The 25685-nt window shown below is 40.4% G+C and overlaps 1 protein-coding gene across 1 annotated transcript in view; it reads right to left on the reverse strand.

Moving 5' to 3' along the window:
- Positions 1-25685, reverse strand: part of LOC144680908 (putative ATP-dependent RNA helicase DDX60) — a 90556-nt gene that overhangs the window by 37999 nt on the left and 26872 nt on the right. The window contains exons 10-21 of the mRNA XM_078542453.1: positions 24656-24758; positions 23488-23603; positions 22993-23186; positions 22140-22395; positions 19803-19972; positions 13940-14098; positions 12579-12728; positions 8632-8751; positions 6477-6572; positions 4370-4485; positions 2311-2444; positions 702-811 (exon numbers count right to left, since the gene is read on the reverse strand). Of these exons, the coding sequence (XP_078398579.1) occupies positions 702-811; positions 2311-2444; positions 4370-4485; positions 6477-6572; positions 8632-8751; positions 12579-12728; positions 13940-14098; positions 19803-19972; positions 22140-22395; positions 22993-23186; positions 23488-23603; positions 24656-24758 (1724 nt within the window). The remainder of the gene's footprint in view (positions 1-701; positions 812-2310; positions 2445-4369; positions 4486-6476; positions 6573-8631; positions 8752-12578; positions 12729-13939; positions 14099-19802; positions 19973-22139; positions 22396-22992; positions 23187-23487; positions 23604-24655; positions 24759-25685) is intronic.

Raw genomic sequence — 25685 nt, forward strand, 5'->3', positions numbered from 1 at the left:
CCCAAATTTGATCCCTTGCCCCCACTATTTAGTTTAAAACCCTTTTTACTTCCCCAGTTATGCGGCTTGAGAACAACCAGCCGCAGCACAATTCAGCTGTAGACTGCACCGACAGTACAGCACCCACTTTCCCTAGTGCCTCACAAATCGGACCCCACCTCCTACACCAGGCTTTGAGCCACGCATACATTTCTCTAATCTTATTTGCCCTATGCCAATTTGCATGTGGTTCAGGTAATAATCCAGAAATTACCACCTGAGGTCCTGCTTCTTAAATTGGCACCTAGTTGCTCATACTGACTATGCAGGACTGCCTTCCTCATCCTGCCTATGTCATTGGTACCTACATGGGCTACAACTGGATCCTGCACCCCCAACCCACTTGCAGCTAAATGTCAATATTAGATTTGCAGAAAAGATATTTAAGGTTCCCTCAGCTCACCAAACTCCATATGACTCGGGTAAATATAGGCGTATTAGTTTGACATTTGTAATAGGAAAGAGGTACTTGGGTTGAGGGCGGGAGGGAAGGAGTTGAAAAAAAGAGCATCTATACTGATACCCAATATCACCATTGTGCGGGACTGGCTGGATAGACCAGAGGACTTTTTTCCTGTATGTCATAATTCATCTGTATCCTGAAAACATGAAAGCTGCTACATGCAAGTTAGAGTTCCCACTTAAGTGATTGAAATACTTACATGGTCCACAGTTAAAGCAGCACAGGGATGATAGGAAACAAAGTCAAGCCCCGATTCATTTGAACTGCACACGTACTTTTCCAGGTCATTGTATCGTTCTCCATAGACCACTAAACAAAAACGTTCACAATAAATGTTAAAGCGAACTCAGCAACCATTATGTTGACTCTCAAACAGAAACCCAAGTATCACAGTGATTCAATTAATTCGGAAATCTAAACCCCACTTGCAAGTCCAATTTTCCAGTTCCAAATCAGGACCAGTATCAAATAGACCAACTGAAGAATGATCTCACCCGTGTGTCAATTTGGCTAAATGCAGTTATTTAACATAAAACGGTACCCAAATTTTGCTATATTATCATGTAATAACAATCATGAAGTCCTAATGTCGTTTTCAAATTGCCCATTATGGGGTGCTAAATCCTGCAGACCAAGAGGGAAAGGTTTCATCCCTGGTCTCTGCACTATTAGGCCTGATGAGGGTCTGCTGCAATGTCACAAATGTTCACAAAAAATAATTACATTTACTGTCCAGGCATGCATGCAGAATTCTATTTGGTACTGAGAGCATCCAACATCCTTAAAATTAATGCCCCATAAAAATAGCCATCTTCAAATAGGAAGGGTAATTGAAAGAAAAAAATAGCTCCAATGATTCCCATCAACTATGAGAGCAAATTCAGAATCCCTAGTTTGTGTTAGTTTTATAGTATTGTCAGGTTGTTTTATTTAACATGAATCTGGGTAATGATATTCAATCAGGAGCATGTTGTCTGTGTGAAACATCAACACTGTCGTGTCGTCCCATCACACCACCCCCCTACACCCCAAAAAAAATGTTTAAGAAGCTTTATCCACTCTCATTTTAGATTTTTTGACATGATAAAGCCAGCATACAGATGATAAAGAACACCACAGGTAAGACTGGTCTAAGTGAACATGTAATACGATTCAGATAATCAACCTTCACTTTAGTAGTTTCTACCCCCATCTAAGACTCTTAAAATGGTACTGCTGCCTGCAATTTAATCTACAGCTAACATCTCATAACATATCTCTCAACGTGCTTGGCAGATAACTTGATTTCAATTATGTTCAGGCAGCTAACAAGCTGTGAAATTCTGAATAAACTTAAATTATAAATATTCAAAAAACTAACTTTCATGTGAATTAATGACATTCAAACTCCTTTCCTTTATCCACGAAAGACGCAAGACTGAGAAAATTGAGAGAAATTACACAGTGATCAACCACAGGATACTGGAGCCAACAGCCCTGTTCTTTTGCGTGACATACTGGACCACCTGGCCAGTGAGATGAAGATTGGGTGGATTGTCTTACAGGTACAATCTTCCCGGCCCAATGTCCCTCTTTGCAGTGTCTTGAAGATGCAGGCTCAAGAACAGGAAAACGTGTCCCTTTCAGGGTAATTAGCCAATTGGGGTTGGGCAAAAAATGCTGGTCTAGCCAGCGATGCCCCCATGAACAAATAGAAAAAGATTTTGTCAAAACAGTGTATCACAAAATAGAAGGTTCAAGGGTGTTTAAACAAGTGCTTTCAGACACAGTTGTGGGATAAAAGAGCATAAAGGAACAGCCATCCATACCCAGCCTGACTTTGTAGGATTTTTGGTCTCTTTGCATTTTCATTTGCTGCTTCTTTTTCCCCCCAGTAACTTTTACAGGGTCCTCCAGTGTCTTCTCTGTTCGTTGCCAGTAATTCTTTACTGACTGAAGCCATCTATTAAAAAAGACATGGTCAAATACTAATTAACTTAAGTGAGAACATTGCTACACCCTCTCAGTCGAATGGTTCAATGCTACTTGCTGCAATACAAGTGGTGTTTATACCCGAAATGGACAGAAGACAACATTGGTAACAGGGTAGGTAATTAGTTTGCAAGAGTAATAGAAAATATTAATGACATTATAAGTTTCCTCATCTGTCTATTCCATTTATCTTCCCCTACCTCGTGTTTCTACCACTAACCTATTCACTGTATGCCAGTTATAGTGCTACCAGAGTTCTTCCTCCCACTAATGTGGGAATCACGCTGTTCCTGGGCTTCCAATAAAGGACAATAATACAGAAAGTGCTGTTAAAAGGGCTACCCAAATTTAATTTGATCAGCTAAGTTCTGAAGCGAGTCTACTATCAATCTAGTTAAGCCACCTCTCAACAGGGTTCAGCCAATTACCTGAACATAAATGAGCAGCAAGTATCAACACACGAGATGAGGGGAGCAAATTGAAAAACCAGGGAGAGAAGGAATTAAGGCCTGTCAGGAGGTGTGGGTGGGGGAAAAAAAAAGTCTTCCTATTGAGCAAATAACTCAAGCACAGTCAGAAAATTGATGTGGGTGGCACGGCATCCAGATACCTCAAATGATTAGCTCCATTTCCAACAATCAAATTCAGTTAGTGTTACATGTTGAAATATGCAGCAATGCTGTCAGATTTAATTTGATCAGCTGTTCTTTAAAGGGGATCCTAATCTAAGATAACACCACCAAATTTAAAAACACCCCTACACGTAATTAATACAGGTAATTAATATGATTGGAAAGGCAGCTGATGGAGATAAACATCTACACAGACTGTATTCTAACCCTTCAACATATTGGCAATGATCAAGCCAGCATGGTAGTGCAGGTAATCGAAACGTGATAGCAAAGAGTTATTAGGATTTAGCTTCACAGCTGGCCTCTGATATAGTTGTGCTATATTTAAAAGTTGTGCACTTATTTAAAAATATATAAAACAGACCTATCCTTTCCCTTTTTAAAAAATTATATTCAAACTAGTCAAAAATGCTGTCAGCATGCTCATCAGTGAGACTGAGCAAACAACACGGGCAAAACAAACAACTTGTTCCTCTAATTTGCAGGCAGAGATCAGATCTTGGAATAGAACAAGAATTACATTCCACTAAATTAAAGAATTATACAAAAGGAAGCTATTTAGCCCAAAAGTCCTGTTCTGACTCTTGGAAAAAAACTTTCCAATTAGTCCCACTCCACTGCTCTTTCCCCTCAAGTATTTATCATATTCCTATTTATCCAATTCAATTTTGAAAGTTACTGTTGAAACGACTTCCACCACCCTTACAAGTAATGCATTCCAGATCATAATTATTCGCCTTGCAGAAGAAATTCTCATCGCCTCCTCCCTGGTTCGTTTGCCAATTATCTTTAAATGCACTCTCTGGTTCTGACTCTCCATCCAGTGCATTTACCCCTAATTATTCAATCAAAACGCCTTAATTTTGTAAATCTCCCCTTAGCCTTCTCTATTTTGCTAAAACTGATCCCAGCTTCTGAAGTAGTCTGAAAATGAGCGCAAGATCACGATTCCTCAATTTCTATAGAAACACACAGTCCCTGTGATTTATTTCAACATCCCTTTTCAAATAAACTGCAGAAACACACATCTTAAAAGCACGAGAATTTCACTACTTTTTGGTTCACAGGATGTAATACAACTTGGAGAAGAATTCAACTGAACAAACCAATAGGCGTGGATTAACATGTACCAGCAAGTCCACAGATAGCTTACTTTTTAAACATTTGAGATTGCATGATTAGTCAGCTGTAGTTTTACAGTAAGAAACAAAATTTAGTTATGCGTAAAACAGTAATAAATGCAAAAATTATTTTTAAAAGTTACTGGGCAAGAGTTTCTGGTTTGCTGATTGTTGCTGATAGGGCCAAGAATGGACAACGAATCATCACTAGAAGATGCTCCCAGACTTCTGCTCCAATCTCTCCACCGAGACAGTGGACCTATAAACACATAGTACAGTAACTAATTCACATTAAGATTATTAAACTACAAAAAAAAAGAGGTTAGCAAGTTTATTTCATTACAAGACATCGGATAGGGATGGGTTTCAAAGAAGGTCAAATATGAATGATCCTGGGGTAGTTACAAGCAAACGTTTTAGTAATTAGCCTTGGATGGGCGCTCACATTTAGAAAGCCAAATATCTCAAGTCAGCTTTTAAAAAAATACTTGCCCTTCATAATGTGCAGTTTGAGAAATAGGAAACAATGACCTCTTTAGGCAGTTCACAGTTCATTATATATTTTTAAAGTTCTCACAAGCTTCTGTTATTTCCAATCAGAATTGTTTCATTCCAGTTCAGAAGATGATATTTTTCTCAGATTATCTTTATTAGTCTGTTTCCTATTTTCTTTATCCTGCCCATTCCTCCAGCATCATTATGGTATTTCATTTGTGTAGCATCAAATGCAGTTTCCTTATTTCATTATCAGAACATATAAATGATCCATTAGCATCACATTCAATATAGAAAGTGACCAACAGCAGAAAACGTAAAATTGGTTTTCCAAATCCAGCTTTTTTGATTAGGGCGACATAGACCCGTGATGAATTTGTGCTTTGTGAGGTCAGTTTAGGCAACAGCAACTTTGTTTCAAAATGAATCATTACCTGATTCAAAGTTGCAGTTACATGAAATGACCATGGATTCACTTAACCATTCCACTTTCACTCTGCAGAATGTAAAACTAATAAATGGTACTCTAGCTATCTGTATAAAATAAAACCTTTCTGGCAGAATTTATTTCAGTTAAAAATACTCCAGCAATATTATCATGTGATTGCCTTTTCCAAGGTTGTCCCCTTGAACAGGATGTTGCTTGCTTCCTCACCTCAATATGGCAAATAATCCGAGATTAGAGTTCCAATAATAATGATGTTTCTTTGCTTGTTCATCCAAGCAATCATCTTTCATTCGCAAGCCAAATAACTGACTGATTGCTTGGCAAGAATTATTAAAGCTAAATTTGATCCTGCCATCAACTGACATATTGACGGACACTTCCAAAAACATTTGTTGGATGCAATCAGCAGTGAGAACATAGCCTAGGGATAAGTAGCAAACTGTTAGGGGGAATACAGTAAGAATTTATTGAAAGGGAATTACTTAGAATCTCCAGGCAGCCACTGCCATCAAGTACATTAACAGTTAAGGGTTACTAGATGAACCCTTAGGGCCTGCAACCACCAGAAAGGCCTTGGGAGCCAGACTGGAGACGGAGGATGAAAACAAGATAGATTAAGTGTGCTCTTCAATAGATAAGGAAAGGACAGATGGTCCCCGCTTAGATAGGGGGAGATGGCTCTGCCTGGGTGAAGGGGGATATATGTACCTGGAACCAGAGATATCTGTTTAATGTAAATCTATATGCTGACAAGATTAGCATCTGAGCAATGTTCTTGTACGTGATCGGTGATGTATAAATAAGCTGTATACTTGTAATTTGGTGGAGTGCTACCTCAAGCTGCTTTGAGGTGGTTCTTTCCTTGCAATTGCTCGAATAAATGATCGTAACCTGTACCTGACCCTCCCATGGTTCGTTTGTCAAAGATACTGCAACAAAGCCATATTTCCAGGCTCATTATCACCTTAGCTGAAACCTCTTAACTCAAAGACCAAGGGAAGTACTCATAATATTCCTAGCAAATTGGCTCAGTGCATAAAATTCAATGTGCTCTCAGCAAAGTAATATTCAATGATTTAAGAGAATTATGAATGTTCAGCTTTTAAGCATATTTTTGGAGTAGGAATTCTTTCATGGAGTTCATGTGCTTTCTGCATTATTTCTCCCTTCTCACATTACTCTCATTGATAAGTCAAGAGGGTCACATGCAGGGATGTATTGCAAAAGTACCTGTGATTTGAATATTTTTGTTCCTAAATTAATGTCATTTCACTCTTCACATCGCTACATTTCACGTTCCATCTTACCTCATCAAAAATTACGTATTTAAGCTTTTTCACCCAGGCTTGTCGTTGAGCATTAAGGATGAGGTTTTCTAAACACTGCGGGATTGTGATGAGAATCTGAAACAAACAAACATTGGGATGAGACACATTTGGATTTGATGCAATTTAAAAAAATATCTCTCGTCAGTCTCAGATATAAAAAAGGTAATTTTGAACATCAGTGGTACGAAAATCAGGCAAGTTCTACAACGGACAGGCAATCCACTCTGCCAGGTTACCACTCATAGACAGCAAAATTGCAAATGAGCAAAGTGTCTTCTTTCATTACAGACCTATTTCTAGAGTTTTTAAATCATGGAAGTTGAATTTGCCATAAAAGTTGCTTAGCTACTCTTTCCTGCACTGAGAGTTTTGTAAATGGCAAGTTATTTTGCTTCAAAGGAGTTTTGCTAACAAACTACTCATGCAAATAATGCTGTTTCAAAGTTGCAAAACGTGCTCTCCTGCTTCCTTTATGAACTTGGATTGGATCAGGATGCTATAACCCATTCTGTTTGGTTTCTACTATATCTTTTAATCTCAGAAGGTTAGTATACGAACTAATGCCTCCCCAATTGCTTTAGGAATTTACTTGGTGAGCAGCTGAGCAATATGGATGATGTAAATTTCTAGGTCTGTTCCTTGCTTTGTGCCAAATTAACTGATTTTAGCCAGCAGTTCTACCATTACCCAATACTTTGGTTAGGGAACAAAAATAATCCAGATTTCCTGTGCCTGCCTAATCTCCATTCTTGGATTTATTTAAACCAGTTTCTCCTTCACTTAACCCCAGGCATATCCATCAGTGCTCCAACCAGCCTCTGCTTCCTCCCATTCTTCCCCCAGTCCTGATCACACCTTGCCCGAATAGTGAGCATCGTTTCACACTTCTTCTCTGCCCTCAAAAGATCCAGGTGATATATTCAACTAAAGAACCCTCAGGTGCACAGCTACATTTCTTCAGTTTGGAAATACACTAGTATGAAACAAAATCAATCTATTGTGGGGGCAATATTAACAATTCCTCCTTGGAGATTAAATGCGTAGCTGTAAGTTAACAATTTGACTGTGACTGTAATAGTCAGTTTCCAATTCTTAAGCTTTTTTTCACTTTTCCTATTGTATCTCTGAAGCCCTAGCTATGTAAAATTCATTTTTAAAACTCTGCAATGCACCAAAATTTATCTACCACTTTGCCAGCACAAAGCCATTTTGTCAACATTTGAATACTAAAGGGTACTAAAGGTTAGAAATCAATGATAACTCTGACTTGTCCTTATTTTACAAGAGGCATTAACCCTAAAAGTAATTTCCAGATCTCTGTGAAAGACCATATGACACCTGTTTGCCAGGCCAATGCTGGCTCTGGAATGCTTTCTTGCAAGCAATGCTACCAAAAGCATAATATACTGTGATTTAAGCAATACAATTGGCATTCACGCATCTTGACACAGAATTCACTGCCCCAGCTTCTTTTGGAAAGAGTGACCTCCATCAGCACTGATGCTCTGTCGAAGGAAGCTTTTTAAACTCTCTTTAAAGGTGTGGTTGCACAGGTCTCTTTAGGTTGGCATCAGAGCATCTCTTGTACAGAGTAACTGCCTGATATCCCTCCATGGATTCAACTCTGCTTCCGAACATATCAGATACAGAGACTTATAATTGAGAAGCTGATTAATGTCAGGAATGGTGACACTGGAAATAATTTAACTAATTGATGCAAAATTCCATGAGAACAAGTGCTGTGGGGAAAGAAAAATAAACACAGCAAATAAAAAAGGCATGCTGAAAAACACACATATTTTCCATTACCTCAAAAGTACTTAATTCTTTGGATGCCCACTTTAAATGGGTGCTCATTAGAAAAGCACTGGATATGCCTCTTAAAAGGTATTATGATACAATTCTGGCACATTTAGAGGGGGAGGAACTTCTGATGATTTTTATCCAGGGAAAATTAGGTGGCGCAAGTGAGATAAAAAAACATTCATGTCTCCTGACAACTGCTAAAGAACCAGGATATAAGCGTAGATGAATCTTAAGCTAAAGACTTGGAATACAACTTCAGAGTCATAAGTAAATTATAAAATAACTTCACTCAGAATTCTAGCTTATTTATAAATAGAAAACCAAATACCTGACAGTTTAAAGCATCTTGCCGATAGTCCCGTGTGTAAACCCCACATACCACCATTCCATCTGGTAAAGTCTTGCTGAATCGGTTGTAAACAGTTGCTACCACTTGGTTCACAAGAGCCTAGTCATTAAAACATGAAATACAGTGCACTTGAAATGCATCAAATTCCCAAGTAAAAACAATGAAAATAATTTTAGATAAGATATGGTTCTACAGACTTTTCGGTGAACCACATTTACCAGCAGCACAATGACGATTGAACTGGATTTACTGAACAAAGCTGGGCAACAGAACTGAGCATCCCTCAGAACATCACATTTTAACAAACATTCCCTGAGAAATGAGGCAATGTGTCTGGGGTAGATTTTTTATTTTTCCTGCCAGGCACATAATTTATTATGGTGGTAATGAATCAGAATACACCCCATACAATTTTCCTTTGCATTAACTTAAATTTATCCCCGTGTTTTAACTGCATTTCATGTTGGTTCAGTGCTTTCTGGACACACTTAATTATTGCAGGTTTATCGAAATTGGGCATCCCATCCGAGACAAATTGAAATCAAGGCAACTAGTACAGAATTTTCACAATACGATAATGCAATCCCTTTGGGATACCTGTATTCTGAGTGCAAACTATTTGATTCCAGTAAGGGTGCTAGCATATTTCTGAAGCATACTAACACTTAGAAGTGAATATACATCTTTCAAAAGATTTAATGCTCTTAAACTCTTACTTTAAGAAATATATCAGAGTTAGTATTATGGAGATAACTTAATGACACTGGCCACATGACTCAAATGCCACAAGGACGACTTTCTACTGCTGGCTTGTGATGAGAATTCTCCTCGAAAAGTATTCCATTTATATCATAGGCAAATCTCAAGTCAATTCCTGCAAAGGAATGATTCTATGAGGATGAGTTTGCACAACTGTGGGGACACAGAAAGAGGCAGATACAACTGATTAAGCGCTTTGATTTTCAAAATATATTCAAGAAATGTGCAAGACCAAATTACCTCTAACCAAGTTTTTATTTACAGAAATGTCATGAAAATAAATTCTAAGCTCTCCAATTGGCCTACAGATTTTATCTAGAGTGGCTGAGCCACACAGGAGAATGCTCTACGTTCAAATCTTGTCTGTACTTAATTGATCTCAATCAAGGTGTGGTGGCGAAGGTGAGGGGGCTAGCAGGGGAGGCAAGATGTTATAATTGGCCTTGGTAGCTCTGGATTCAGAAGGGGAGGATTTTATAATTCAGCAAAGGATGACCAAGAAATTGATAAAGGCAAAGAAGTATGATAGTAAACTAGAAAGAAACATAAAAGCTTGTACAGATGCTTACAAAGAAAGAGGTAAGCAAAGTAAACATGGGTCCATTACAGGCAGAGGCAGGAGAAATTATAATGGGGAACAAAGAAATGGCAGACGTTAAGCAAATACTTTGTATCTGTCTTCAAGGTAGAGGACACAAAATTACTCTGAAAACAGTGGGTGCCAAGGTCCAGTGAGAATTTGGAACTTAAAAAAAATTAGCATCGGTAAATAAATAGTCCTGGAGAAATCAATGGAACTAAAGTTGACAAATTTGCTGGTACAATGATCTGTATCCTAGAGATTTTTTAAAAAGTAGCTACAAAGATAGTGGATGCATTCATTTTGATCTTGCAGAATTCCCTAGATTCTAGAGCAGTCTCCGTGGATTGAAAGGGTAGTAAACAATACCCTGCTATTTGAGAAAGGAGGGAGAGCGAAAACAAGGACCTAAAAGCTACCTAGCCTGACATCAGTCATCAATTGCTAGCGGGAGCACTTCCTGCACATGAACAGATGCAGTGTCAATGTCAGGCTGTTTAAAGTGAGATATGCTTTTAAGTGCAGCTCTGCTTTCTGTCGGTGAATTATGGATTTTTCCAAGCTTGTGTCTTATAACTGTCTCCTACACAACAAAATCAGCTAATGGAAAAAAATTGCAACTACTAAGAGCAACCATTTTAACACATAGGTTCTTGTAATGGCAAAAATAGATATATTTTCCCAGCAATCAATTAGTCTGGGTGAGAGCCAGTCTTGGAAACTAAAACTATATGCTCTTAACCGTTGTGTTATGCCATTGATAAAAATAAATCAATAAAAAATATTTAAGAAAAAAAAATCTTCACCCAATGTGGGACTATGGCCCTTGGATTAAGAGTCTCATTATCTAACAAATGAGCTGTGTAAAATTCCCTGCACAAAGCCTTTCCAACTTGTTCACTTGTTCCAATAAATCAAAAGAAAAAATGCTGTTTGGTGCTTAAAGTCACAGTGTTAAACTGGCTTTTTTATAGAGTTAAACTGATGTGGGAGCAAAATTTGATGGGAGAATCTGCACATGCGCCGGCGGCTACAATGCGGACCAAGTGTGCACGTGCAACTCCTCCTGACAGTTTTCCAGTCAGCTGCTGGAGTTAGTGTTTTTATTTATGCAAACAACTTCTAAGGTAACTTAGAAACTAAAATGCACAAGAAACTCCCTATGTTGGGAGTATGTTCCATCCATTAAAAAATTCTCAAGCTAATCATGGCTAGTTTGAGACATGGATCTGGAATGTGGAATTTTTTTTTAAAAGGATCCATTAACATTGGGAGGTCGGGCAAATTGACTTTTTAAAAAAGAATGTAGTGGGTTGTTTTATTCAGAGTGCCGTTTGATTTAGAATTTGCAGATTGTATCAGCTGCTGTGGTGGAATTTGTCACAGCTGTCAAAATCTGAGCAGAGTTTTCAGAGCAGGCTGTCTGATGTGGATTGACCTGAAGTCTGCAGTGAGATGGAAACTCTTAATAATTTGTAGTTACAGAGCATTAACCAGGTAGGGGAAAGCCTCAAGGAAGAGCTGCATAATTGTAATAACCTTCAATTAACACAGCATATGCGCTCTACTAAGTGCGGCCTTCATTTGTTCCACTTTGTTTCCTGTGCAGGTATCCCAGTTATCTTTCATGGGACAGACATAAGTAACACTTGAATCATCTTAGTGCCTGGAGAACAGAGTTTGGGCTGATTCCTGTGGTGCTACTTGTGGACTGCTTTGCACTTTCTGAATGGCAAACACGTATAGGATGGAGAAGACTTTGCTGCTGCTTGGAGGTTAAACCTCAAAGTAATGAAGGAATTTTAGCCTGGTTCTAATCGTATCTGAAACAAAAACAGTAGCACTGGAAGCACACATGTCCTCTGTCCTTGGGCCTGCGAAATTCACAAACCAGTGGCAGAACAATAATGCTGACTTCTCAAACTCCTGGTCTCACTTATTTTGTACTAACCAAAGGGAAGAACAGAACGACATTGGAGTAAGCACCATAGGAGGTTACCACGTAACTGATACTGGATCAGGCTTAAAAACAGACAGGTAATTTATCTGTAATAAGTCCAGACAAGTCTGAGAGAACAGGTGACCAGTGCGAGAGTCCAGGAGAATGAAACTGGGCCGGGAGCCTAAGTTTCCTTATCAATCAATTTGGTAGAGCCCTTGGGCTTCTATATTTTAAGAGATCATTTTCTACACGTATTCATATAAAACAAACTGAACATTATTTCTCATGTTCTCTAAATTTCAGAACCTTACCCTTTCTCCTACAAACTACAGGTCTTTCAATGGATCAAGTTCAGTCTTTCAAATCCAAGCCAGAGATCATCTAACCAACATTTCCCATTTACCTTCTCAAGTAATTCGATTCTGCCATCCTAGGGTGGAGTCAGGTGTACAAGGAGCTTGGGTCAGAGACCTTTCACCCACATTCCTTCCAACACAGCTTCCCTCCAAGGAATGTGCAATCACAGAGTTATCTATTTACATTGTTTAATTCAGTTTTGTCCTGTACCATTGACTTTTGATCTTTCAGCTAGGTTTTATAATTAAAAGTGGGCTTATTTATTAAACATATGTAAATGAAATGTACCTTTGTGGGTGCAATATACACCAATACACCATCATCACTATCTCGTAGAACTTTCTCCATGCAGTAATACGAGGCATAGGTTTTTCCTGATGAGGTTGGAGCAACTATCACTGCAGATTCATTGTTGTCCACTGCATCCAGAAGTTCTCGCTGCGATTAATTAGATACAAAAATAACATTAAGAGCATCTATAAAATTAGCTCAATATCATGAATCATATACATATGGGGCCCATGCTCCCAAATGGGGGATATCAACACCAGAAAACTCAGGTACATGCTGCCCACATTTCCTGTTAGCAGTGTGCACCTCACCTTTTGATAGCAGTGGAGGAGGCCAATGGCCAATTTTCCTTTCTTCCTTCTGGAAAAGCACCAATATTAGGTAATACCAGTGCAGGGAGGAACAAGAGATAAATGCTGAGGCAGCAATAGAAGGGCCACTGATGACCAGGTTGGAGGGGTAATCAGGGGCAGGTCCAGCCACCTTCCCTTCGCTTCTGCCCAAATAACAGGACCAAATGAAATACAGCTCATTCAGTAATTTGCAAAATAATTCTGAAAGCTCTTTAAGCATTTCTGTCCCTTATAATAGTGCCCCCTCCTCTTCCTTATGCTGTATGTGATTCTCTATTACCATGCCACTGAAACTAGAGCACGCACTGCAACTCCTAATGCTGGAAAGCAGGTTAGCAACATTCAGAATCCTGTCCTGAACCTTGTCTGACAGTAAGTTCACCCAGAAGGAAATCAAATCATGACTCCCCAATCCAGCTCCTGAAAGGAAAATAATAAAGGATTGCAAACACTGTACCAAAATAGTGTTTTTTGATGCAACATTTTATCTCCAATAATTCCTTAACTCTTTCACTGCCAAAGAATCTGAACTGGTGTGACTTAAGTGTTTTCATGTAGATTTTTCTACTTAGTACCCCTCAACTCATGCAAGTCCTCCACAAAGGTTGTGGATCTAAAAAACTGACAGTAAGACTTAAAATAATGCAACATACTGAAATGTGTATGCATTTGAATTTGGCTTGGCTACTCTCCTCGAGCCTATAGCTTCAACAGTTCTTGCATCATTTGTACTGATTTGGGTTGCAACATGGGTTTTAATTGCAACTGGCTACAAAGGCCCAATTATGGATGGATTAAAATGACAGGCAACAAGCCACAACTTGGGGGGAAAAAAGTACTTAACAACTATAAAGATTTTTGCATTGAAGTGATTGCTATACAAAAAGAAAGAGGTGTTCATTTCTAAAGTTATGTTAAATCTAAATCCATCTCATTTTATACCTGCTGCTTATTTTTAAAAGTTTACTGACTTAATAAACATCATTGTATGAATTTGGAAATTACCTGCCATGTGTCTGGTATGAAATGAGTAACTCTGGGATCTGGATCATTCCTTTCATCACGCAACAAGTAAGGACCCATGTATTTCAACTGGAAACGAGCAGGTTCAACACCAACTGCAAGCATGTTCTCTTTCTTAGGATTTTTAGGACGTGCCAGTTTCTGTTTTAAAAAGCACAGAAAATTATGGTTTTATTAAACAAGGTAATTAAAAAGCAAATTGTTTAAAATAATATCTGCTACATTTTTAAAAAATTCATTCATGGGATATGGGCTTCGCTGGCTGGGCCAACATTTATTGCCCAACCCTAATTGCCCTTGAGAAGGTGGTGGTGAGCTTCTTGAACCACTGTAGGCAAGTGGTGTTGGTACGCCCAAAGTGCTGTTATGGAGGGAGTTCCAGGATTTTGACCCAGCAACCGTGAAGGAACAGCGATATATTTCCAAATCAGGATTTTGAGTGACTTGGAGAGGAACTTCCGGGTGGTGGTGTTTCCATGTATCTGCTGCCCTTGCCCTTCTAGATGGTAGTGGTCATGGGTTTGGAAGGTGCTGTCTAAGGACCGCTGAGGAGTTTCTGCAATGCATCTTGTAGTTGGTACACACTGCTGCCACTGTGCATCGGTGGTGGAGGGAGTGAATGTTGGTGGATGAGGCGCCAATCAAACGGGCTGTTTTGTCCTGGATGGTGTCAAGATTCTTCAGTGTTGTAGGAGCTGCACTCATCCAGGCAAATGGAGAGTATTCCATCACACACCTGACTTGTGCCTTGCAGATGGTGGACAGGCTTTGGGGAATCAGGATGCGAGTTACTCACCACAAGATTCCTAGCCTCTGGCCTGCTCTTGGTGCCACAAGTATTTATTTGGCTAGTCCAGTTCAGTTTCTGGTCAATGGTAACTCCCAGGATGTTGATAGTAGGGGATTCAGTGATGGCAATGTCATTGAATGTCAAGGGGCAATGGTTAGATTCTCTCTTGTTGGAGATGATCATTGCCTGGCACTCGTATGGCGCAAATGTTACTTGCCACTTGTCAGCCCAAGCCTGAATGTTGTCCAGGTCTTGCTGCATTTGAACATGGACCGCTTCAGTTTCTGAGGAGTCACGAATAGTGAACATTGTGTAATCATCAGTGAACATCTCTACTTCTGACCTTATGATGGGAGGGTTATTGATGAAGCAGCTGAAGATGGTTGGGCCAGGACACTACCCTGATGAACTCCTGCAGCGATGTCCTGGAATTGAGATGATTGACCTCCAACAACCAGAACCATCTTCCTTTGTGCTAGGTATGACTCCAACCAGCAGAGTGTTTTCCCCCGATTCCCATTGACTCCAGTTTTGCTAGGGCTCCTTGATGCCATACTAGATCAAGTGCTGCCTTGATGTCAAAGGCACTCACTCTCACCTCACCCCTGGAGTTCAGCTCTTTTGTCCATGTTTGAATCAAAGCTGTAATGAGGTCAGGAGCTGAGTGATCCTTGATGGAATCCAAACTGAGCGTCATTGAGCAGGTTATTTCTAAGCAAGTACCGCTTGATAGCACTGTTGATAACCCCTGATGGTAGAGAGTAGACTGATGGGGCGATAATTGGCCGGGTTGGACTTGTCCTGCTTTTTATGGACGATACATTATCTGGGCAATTTTCCATATTGCCGGGTAGATGCCAAGTGTTGTAGCTGTACTGGAAAAACTTGGCCAGGGGCGCAGCAAGTTCTGGAGCACAAGTCTTCAGTACTATTGCCGGAATTTGCAGTATCCAGTACCTTCAGCTGTCTTTTTGATATCACATGAAGTGAATCAAATTAGCTGAAGACTGGGAGCTGTGATGCTGGGGACCTCCGGAAGAGGCCGGGTTAGATCATCTGCTCAGCACTTCTGGCTGAAGATTGTTGCAAACACTTCAGCCTTACCTTTTACACTGATGTGCTGGGCTTCCCCATCTTTGAGGATGGAGATATCGTGGAGCCTCCTCCTCCAGTGAGGACTGGATGTGGCAGGACTACAGAGCTTAGATCTGATCCGTTGGTTGTGGGATCGCTTAGCTGTGTTTATTGCATGCTGCTTGCACTGCTTGGCAGGCAAGCAGTCCTGAACTGTCGCTTCACCATGTTGATACCTCATTTTTAGAGATGCCTGGTGCTGCTCCAAGTATGCCCTCCTGCACTCTTCATTGAGCCAGGGTTGATTCCCTGGCTTGGTGGCAATGGTAGAGCAGGGGATATGCCAGGCCATAAGGCCATGAGATTGTGGTTGAGTACAATTCTGCTGCTGCTGATGGCCCACAGCAACTCATGGATGCCCAAGTCTTGAGTTGCAAGGTCTGTTCAAAATCTATCCCATTTAGCATGGTGGCAGTGCCCCTCAGCACAATGGAGGATATCCTCAATAGGAAGACAGGACTTTGTCTTCACAAGGACTCCTACCGATGCTGTCATGGACAGATATATCTGCAGCAGGCAGATTGGTGAGGATGAAGTCAAGTGTGTTTTTCCCTCGTTAGTTCCCTCACCACCTGCCACAGACCCAGTCTAGCAGTTCTGTGATACTGGAGACCTCTGGAGGGGGCCATAAGACCATAAGACATAGTAGCAGAAATAGGCCATTCGGTCCATCAAGTCTGTTCAGCCGTTCAATGAGATCATGGCTGATCTGATAATCCTCAATTCCACTTTCCTGCCTTTTCCCCATGACCCTTGATTTCCTTACTGATTAAAAATGTGTCTGGGCAGAGATGAATCATCCACTCAGTATTTCTGGCTGAATATTGTAGCAAGTGCTTCAGCTTTATCTTTTGCACCGACGTGCTGGGCTCCCCCATCATTAAGGATGGGGTACTTGTGGAGCCGCCTCCTGCAATGAGTTGTTTAATTGTCCACCACCATTCACAACTGGATGTGGCAGGACTGCAGAGCTTAGATCTGATCCGTTTGTTGTGGAATTGTTTAACTGTGTCTATTGCTTGTTGCTTATGCTGTTTGGCACGCAAGTTGTCCTGTGTCGTAGCTTCACCAGGTTGACACCTCATTTTTAGATATGCCTGGTGCTGCTCCTGGCATGCCCTCCTGCACTCTTCATTCAACCAGGGTTGATCCCCTGGCTTGGTGGTAATGGTAGAGTTGGGGATATGCTGGGCCATGAAGTTAGATTGTGTTTGAATACAATTCTGCTGCTGCTGATGGCTCACAGCGCCTCATGAATGTCTAGTATTGAACTGCTAGATCTGTTCGAAATCTATTCTATTTAGCACGGTGGTAGTGCCACACAATATAATGGAGGATATCCTCAATGTAAAGACGGGACTTCATCTCCACAACGACTGCATAGTGATCACTCCTCCTAATACTGTCATGGACAGATGCATCTGCGGCAGACAGGCTGATGAGGATGAGGTCAAGTATGGTTTTCCCTGTTGTTGGTTCCCTCACTACCTGCTGCAGACCCAGTCTAGCAGCTTGGTCAGTTGTGGTGCTACCGAGCCATCTTGGTGATGGGCATTTAAGTTCCCCACCCAGAGTACATTTTGTGTCCTTGCACCCTCAGAGCTTCCTCCAAGTGCTGTTCAACATAGAGGAGTACTGATTCATCAGCTGAGAATTTGGAGGGGAGGCGGTGCACGGTACGTGGCAATCAGCGGGAGGTTTCCTTGTCCATGTTTGACCTGGTGCCATGAGACTTCATAGGTTCCGGAGTCGATGTTCAGGACTCCAAGGGCAGCGCTCTCCCGATGCATACCACTCTGCTGCCAGCTCTGCTGGGTCTGTCCTGCCGATGGGACAGGACATACTCAGGAATGGTGATGGTGGTGTCGGGGACCATTGTTTGTAATTTACGATCCCGTATGACTATGACAATGTCAGGCTGTTGCTTGATTAGCCTGTGAGACAGCTTTCCTAATTTTGGCAAAAGCCCCTAGATGTTTTAAGGAGAACTTTGCAGGGTCGACAGAGCTGAGTTTGCTGTTGTCCTTTCTGGTGCCTCGATCGATGCCGTGTGGACAATGCGAGTTTATTCCTCATAGGCTTCGTAACAGTGTGATACAATTGAGTGGCTCTCTAGGCCATTTCAGAGGGCATTTGAGAGTCAACCACATTGCTCTGGGCCTGGGGTCACATGTAGGCCAAAGCAGGTAAGGATGGCAGATTTCCTTCCATAAAGGACATTAATGAACCAGATGAGTTTTTACAACAATCGACACTGGTTTCTTGGTAACCATTAGATTAAGTCCAGATTTTTATTGAATTCAAATTCCACCATCTGCTGTGGTGGCATTACGCATTACCTGCGTAATTACCTGCGTATTACCCTGGCTCTCTGGGTTGTCACTAGTCCAGTGACAATGCCAGTACTCCACTGCCTCCCCTCAGCTAAAGAAGTGTATACTTGCCCTAAAAGGAGTGCAATGAAGGTTCACTAGATTGGCTTCTGAGATAAGTTCTATGAGGCAAGATTGAGCAGACTAGGTCTATTTTCCCTGGAGTTTAGAACAATGAAATGTGATCTCACTGAAACTTAAAATTTTTAAGGGGTTTGACATGGTAGATGCTGAGAAAATGTTTCTCTTGGTTGAGGAACAGAGTCACAGTCTCAGAATAAGGGGTCACCCATTTCAGGCTGAGAAGAGGAGAAATTTCTTCACTAAAAGGGCTGTGAATCTTTGAGAATTCTCTACCCCAGAGAATTGTGGATGCTTAGAAACTGAGTACATTCAAGACAGATGTTGATTGATTTTTGGGTGCTAAGGGATAAGGGGATAGTGTGGGAGGTGGAGTTGAGGTAGAAGATTAGCCATGCTCTTACTGAATGACAAATGGCTTACTCCTGTCCCTAATTCTTATGCTTTAATGGAGCTGTGAAATTCATTAGAAAAATCAAACTCTCTCTCCTCCTTTCAGCCCACTGTTGGGATATAATTTTAGACAAACAGCCTCTGGTAACTCACTCAAGTGGCCATTCCCAAACCTAGACGGTGAATGGAAGCACACAGCATCACAGATGCACATTCTTTGATTCTGAGCTGATGTTCAAGTAAGCACACTTGTTGGGCAAAAGTCACTGAATACTCAAAAGGAGCAGGAACCCCAACTTTCTTTTCCCCTTAGCATCTCAGCTGCTGCCACCAGCAGACTCAGCACCGATCAATTGAATCTGTGAATCTCTGGTCTGAATGGCTCAGTACTACACCATGGGATATTTTTATCCACTAGGTCATCAAGGCAGCTTTAACAGTTAATGCTTTTAAGTACTAAAATGTATGCCTTCTTTAGCCAGCTGTTAAAGTCATCCCCACATTGCAAGCCAGTCTTTATGCTGATGCTGTGTTTCTTAGATACACAAAGCACAATATAACTAAGTCTGTAGTTCTTGCTCGGAAGGTGCTTCAAATTTTGACTAAAGCTTGAATGTAACTGTTGTAGTCAACATTTTTTTTTAAAAAGCGTAAAACAACTTGGCCTTTACACAAAATTTATCCCAGTAGTTCCAGAAAATATTTGCCACTGTCTTTCTCTCCTCCATCCCCATTATACGAACAAAACTTCTTAAAAATTTTGTTACGTTTCTATGCAGCACTGCAAATTAAACTTTAAGATGAATGAAAAGGACAGGTCGACATTTAATTTGCAGACACTGTCAATATTAGTGCTCGTTCATAGCTAGGTCAAAACATGAAAAATGTAATGGAAACAAACCACAAGGACCATGGAAAATCCAAACTAATGGATCACCGTCACAAGTAATCCCAGGTCACTGGCAATGATTTTGCAGACAGTGTCTTCTTCTTGTTTTCAAACAACACATCAAAGTGATTGATTCCAAATTGGTAGATTATAGAGAATGTAAAGTTTAAAATAATTTCATTTCACCTGCTCAATGTCTGGGATACACTGTGCTAATTTGTTAAATCCAAGCTCTTTGAGATATGTAGCTATCAGCTTCAGCTGGCTTTTCTCCATCATCTTCTCGTATTTATCCAGAATATTGTGAATTCTTTTCATCACTCGACCTGCTATAAGTTTGTTTCTCTTTGTGCTTTCTGAAGAGACAAAGATAATCTGATCAATTGTTGACTTTTACCTGCCATGCGCTTTATTCCTCCCGTGGATTTAAAACTTCTTCCACATAGGGATAAATGTTATCATTTTGCAGTCCTGGCAGTTTTGATTAACAGAAACACAAATCAGGAATTGATGTGGAACCATAAATTGCACAATTTGCTTAATGCTGTACATAAATTCATTGCTACATTCAGAGCTACTGGTATGCTTTGACATAGAATAGTTTACGCTGATGCATTTTATTCAAGAATTTTTTTTTATTACCTTCACTAGACATCCAAGAGATTACATTGCTAATGAATAAGAAGGATGGTCCTAAAGCACATAAAATTAGATAAATTTGTTTGCACAACACTAAGCAAGGAAACCTAACATGCACCCCATTCCTCTTGACACTTTCTTCTCCTTCCAAAGTCTCACCTTGTTCTAACCCCTTGGCTCTCCTTTAAACTCTGTTCTCCAACACTCCTCGGCAAGTCTCACCGAGATATCCTCACTCCTTTCCTCTCGGCCTCTAATCTGAGCAATTCTCTGATTTCAATCCCCATCACAGCTCACCTTGTTTCTCCTCTAAATTCTTAACCACTCCATCCATATAAACTCTTTAACGCATATTCATAGCCACTCCCTTGACCATGCCACCTTACATAGCCCCTCTATGCCTGTCATCTCAATCACAGACAGTTTCAGAATAAAGGGCAAGGTCACAGACAAGGTCATTTCTGATCACTTCCTTATAACTCCTTACCTGTTCTAACACCACATCCTCCTATGTCCAACTCAAGTCACTTTACAATGCCCAGCTGTCAAGCCTTTGGGGCTCCATTTACAATACTTCTGCCTTTGTCAATCAGATCACTCCCTCATTCCAACTTTGATACCCATGGCCCAGCAAACCTCTGACTCTCTCCAACCCTGCTTGTTCCCCTCGTACAAGCCCCATCTTCATCCCCTCAAATCCAAGGGGCACAAAGTTGAAAGTATCTGATGCATAACTGATTCAGCCACTAGATCCCAATTGGACTACATCACTTTCAGGCCTTGATCTCCTTCACAAACCCATTTACTACTCCAGAATCAACCTCAAATGCAAGATTTGTTGCATTACAAGCCATTTTGTTAAACCTGTTTCCTTATCCCTTTAGGCCTCAGCTCCAAGTATGTGTCACTAATGAGCTTACGTTTGAGCCTACCCATTCAACCTCCTCTGTCACATCCATCCTCTTCCCTTTGTCCATCAAGCCAAACACCCTCAATATTATCACCCTACCCAGCTCTGAGCCCACATTATTCTCCAGCTTCCCTCCCATCTCCGCTTATGGCCTATCCAAGCTCATCATGTCTCGGAGGCCCAGTACCTGCTCTCCTGACCACATTCCCACTGACGATCCAACTTTCCTGGCACCCATTCTAGTTGATACTGTAAATAGTTTGCAATCTTGAAGCACTGTCCACCTTCCTTTCAAAGCCAAACATCTAAAAAAGACCACCATCACCACTTTAACCTTGCAAACTACCATCCCATTCCCAATTTCCCTTCCCTCTTCAAGGTTCTTGAATGAGTTATTGTCTCACCAGATAATGCTTTCAAATAATCTTGGCCTCTCTGCAGCCTTTCACATGTCTGGTCACGCCATTTTTCTCCAAAGGCTTTGCTTCATTGACTGGAACTCTGTACTCACTAGGTTCCAATCTTATCTATCCAATCACAACCACTGCATCTCAGTCTTCTCTTTCATCATATGCAGCTATCTCTGGAGTCCATCAAAGATCTATCCTCAGGCCTCCTCCTATATATGCTACGCTTGAAGGCTCCAGCCATAATGGGGACACAAAAAAATTACAAATCATAATAAAAGTAGTTAGTTACCATCTTTCCAGATTAGAAACTGGAAGCATGTATCAAATAATTGCCCTGGCTAACCTAAAATACCCGTAACAGCAATAAGCCATCATCAATCCTGCAGTGCTAAATGGGAAATTGGCACTAATAGCTGAGAATTGGTACCACCTAAATATAGGGTAATAATCAAATCACAATCCTGAAATATCTGCATTGGCAAGAAGAAAAATACACATATTTGATAAAAATCAGATTATTTTTTATTTGTCCATTAACTGTAAAGACAATAAAATTGTTCAGACCTGTCATTTGGCAGTGTTCCACCCAGATTTTAAAGCAGTTTTCAAGCACGTCCATCTCTGCAATCAGCTTTACAGAGTCACCTGAGCATTTCTTCAGAAACTCATCAAGCTTTTTAATTCCGTGGTCAAAGTTCTCCTGAATCATTTTCATAATGCTTTTGGATATTAAAGTCCATTGCTCCCTTTGTTTCTGATCTTCCTTCTCTTTCTTTTTCCTTATGTTTTCTTCAGCAATTAAGTCAGCTTTCTTCTTGGGCTTTCAAATAAATGTTAAATAAATATTAAATAATGAAATAAATGTTCAGCCCACTTTCAGTTTACTCCACTCACAAAAAGAACATTAACAGTCCTCACAAAAATTTATCATCACATTACAGCTAAAAGGGAGCAGTGAATTGCCACTGGCAAAATTAGGCTCGCTGTTGGGGAAATCTTGCCTTGCCCCTCAATTAGAATAAAGTTAGCGATTCACTGCTTCCAGCAGAACTTCACACGATTGAAATTTGGCAGCAGAGGTCAGAGTGCCTGGTTCTTCACCCACACAGTTTTCCAGCCACATTAGCCAAAAAATCATGCAAATCATGAATCAAATGCACTAACTACTTTCCGAAATGTCCAAACAAAGTTCTGGGCTCAAAGTACTAAATTGTAAAAGTTACCTCCCACACCTAAATGCTTGATGCTCACCAACAATGCTTTGTAAAAGAAAAAATCCATTTGTGCTAATATACAAAAAATTGATTACTAAATTTGGAACAATTAGTAAAAAAGTAATTGCTACAGCAATTCCTTAAGCTACAATATAAAAATGTGCAAACTAAAATAAAAATGATAAGGTGCATTAAAAACTCACAGGTAACTTTTTGCCTTTCCCGCTTATGACACTGGGCAGTTTTGGTGCTGCTGCTGTACCCCCTTGCACATTGGTGATAATGTTCTTTGTGATATTGCCCTCTAGTGTTGATCCATAGAACCTGTGAAATCGGACAAGCTTCTGATAGCTTCTAAGCATACGTTTTCTTACCAAGGGATCATTTGTTTTTTCTCCTGCGCAGAAATTAGTTGATAAGAATAAAGTCAGACCAGAATATTTTCTTTTAACAGTTTGTTAGGTTAGGGTCAATAGCCCAGAAACTGCTGTCAACTTAATGAAACACAATTAAGAAAGGCACGTTAGGCACCTAATGAAAAAAAGCTGCATGTTGCTGCACTGCAGTCTTCAACAGAGTATGAATTTGATATTTAAAATTGAACTCTTATAGCCACATGGACATGGCAAGTGATATTTTATTAGTGGATTTTACAGGATTAAAGAAAACAAGATTATTTGCACAAATCCAAGTCTTACCAAATGTTGACGCTTTGGTCCTTTCATAATCATCACTAAGCTGTTTATCCAAAAACCAATCCGAAAGGTTATCAAATGTTTTGTTTTCAGAAAGTGATGTAACCACAGAACTATCGCTGCATTAAAAAAAAAAAATTTCATCTGTTCAAAATAAATGGGCATACAACATAAAACCTAAATGAGACACTTCATAACTTGTTTGACAATTTGTGATATTTCCACATCCAAGTTCTGGCTTAAGGATCAATTTAGGTGGTTTCCCACACTATTTTAATCTAAACTTTGTGGCGCCTCAACTTGCACCCCCAAAAGGTGAAATCAAAATCACCAGAAGCCTTTATTATATATATCTGAATTACAGAAACCAAAAGCCAGAATCAAATCCTAAAATGCTAGATAAAACAAGAATGTCTTATAATAGAACTAGCAGAGACCCACAAAACATTTGCAGCCAAATTAGTATGCTTACTCAATTCCATCCTCTCAACCGCTACTCCAATGCCATCCCCATCATATGCCTTTCCATCCTTCCCATGTTACCTGCAGTTAATGTGATTTAATCTTTCCCATGTCATCCCTCTCATACTATATCTTCCTATGTCATTCCCATCCCTCATTCCCTGCCTCCCATGCATTCCACACCCCCAAGCCTTTTTCCTCCTCCACCCATCCCATTCACACCATGCCACCCTTGCACATGCCTTCTTCCTCCCCTTCCATGCTGCCCCCACATCACCTGACATGCCATCTGCCCCAATCAGGGTAGCTGTTGTTGGGCTCCCTTTACTTTGTACTTTTCTTCCCCCTCTACCAAACTCACGCCCCACCAGCCATCCTTCACATCCTCTCATGGCATTCCACCTCCCACTCACCTCACCACCTCTCCCCCACCACCATCCCACCTAACTCCCCAATCCCTCCACCCACAGTACCTTTGTTGTTGGATCTCCCTTACCTTCCGCTGTACTTTTTCTCCACCAACACCCGCCTCCACCTCCCCACCAACTCATCACTGGTGTGCCTCACACATTCTAATCCTCTACGCGTCCCATATACCTCTGCATGCATTAGGCTCCACCCACGAAGTCAGCCCACAGACCAATTTTTTAAAAAAAGTGAGGGCAGACAAAAACTGTGCATCATTATTATACATTTAAATAGCTCTTACCTGCTTAATATAGGGAAGTTCTTTAAAACATCTCCAGCATATTCTTCAACCAAGGGGATGTTTACTGGGATAAAACCTACTTCAGGAATAACCTCCAATGGAGCTTTGGAGTAAAATAAAGTGAACAGAATAGTGATACCATCCAATTCTTAGAACTCATTTTTAAAATGCCAAAATCACATTTAAAAATGCTAATTTTTAATATATTAAAGAATTTTGTGTGCATGTCTTGTTAAGCAACATTTTATTATTTCCATTGAGCCTTCCACACTTTGGAATATCAGTTAACAATAAGTCCACCAAATTTGGTTTTCAGGATAGGCAGCACTGTTACTCCCATAAATTTCCAGTTGCATCTCCAAGCTAGGCAGTACTCATGTGCTCATCATAGTGTAACCCACCTCAGCTCATTGTTTATTCCTTTCCCACTGTTGCCTCCCAAACTTGACCTATCACAAACCTCTGCTGGAGTAGCTCCTGGCCCAACACAACCTGATGTGAGCTCAAAACCATCATTTCTCACCAAGTGCAAAAGTCCAATAAAATCTTCTGCAAGTTGTTCAGCCCTTTTAAATATGCTAAAGTAATGAGATCATGGAAGGGTCTGCAGCCTATTCTCAGTCACGGCTAGGAACATGTTTTTTTTTGCATTTTCAAGGGGCATACAACATTGTAGATGAAAGCCATGTTGAATAATTGGAAAGGGGGAAAATTTGATTTATTCGAAGCATTTCCCCAACACTGGTGAAATATGTATTAACTATAATCTATCCAAAACATATGAAAAATCCTGTGTTCCTGCTGGGGAAAAAACCCTACCGTCACATTTTCATTACACTTTGCGTCAACTTTCTCCATCATGAATTCCCGCATCCATATTAATGTAACTTGGCCATACCCTAAATACACATTCCCTGCCAGGGTGATACTGCAATACCTCAGTTTTGTGTATCCCAGTTGCTCAGGTAAACTCCTATGCTCCAACCAACTCTACCTCTGCTTCCTAAAATGCTTTCAGTTTGGTTGTTTA

This window comes from Cetorhinus maximus, chromosome 1 (assembly GCF_964194155.1).
Source record: "Cetorhinus maximus chromosome 1, sCetMax3.hap1.1, whole genome shotgun sequence".
NCBI classification, from domain to species: Eukaryota; Metazoa; Chordata; class Chondrichthyes; order Lamniformes; family Cetorhinidae; genus Cetorhinus; species Cetorhinus maximus.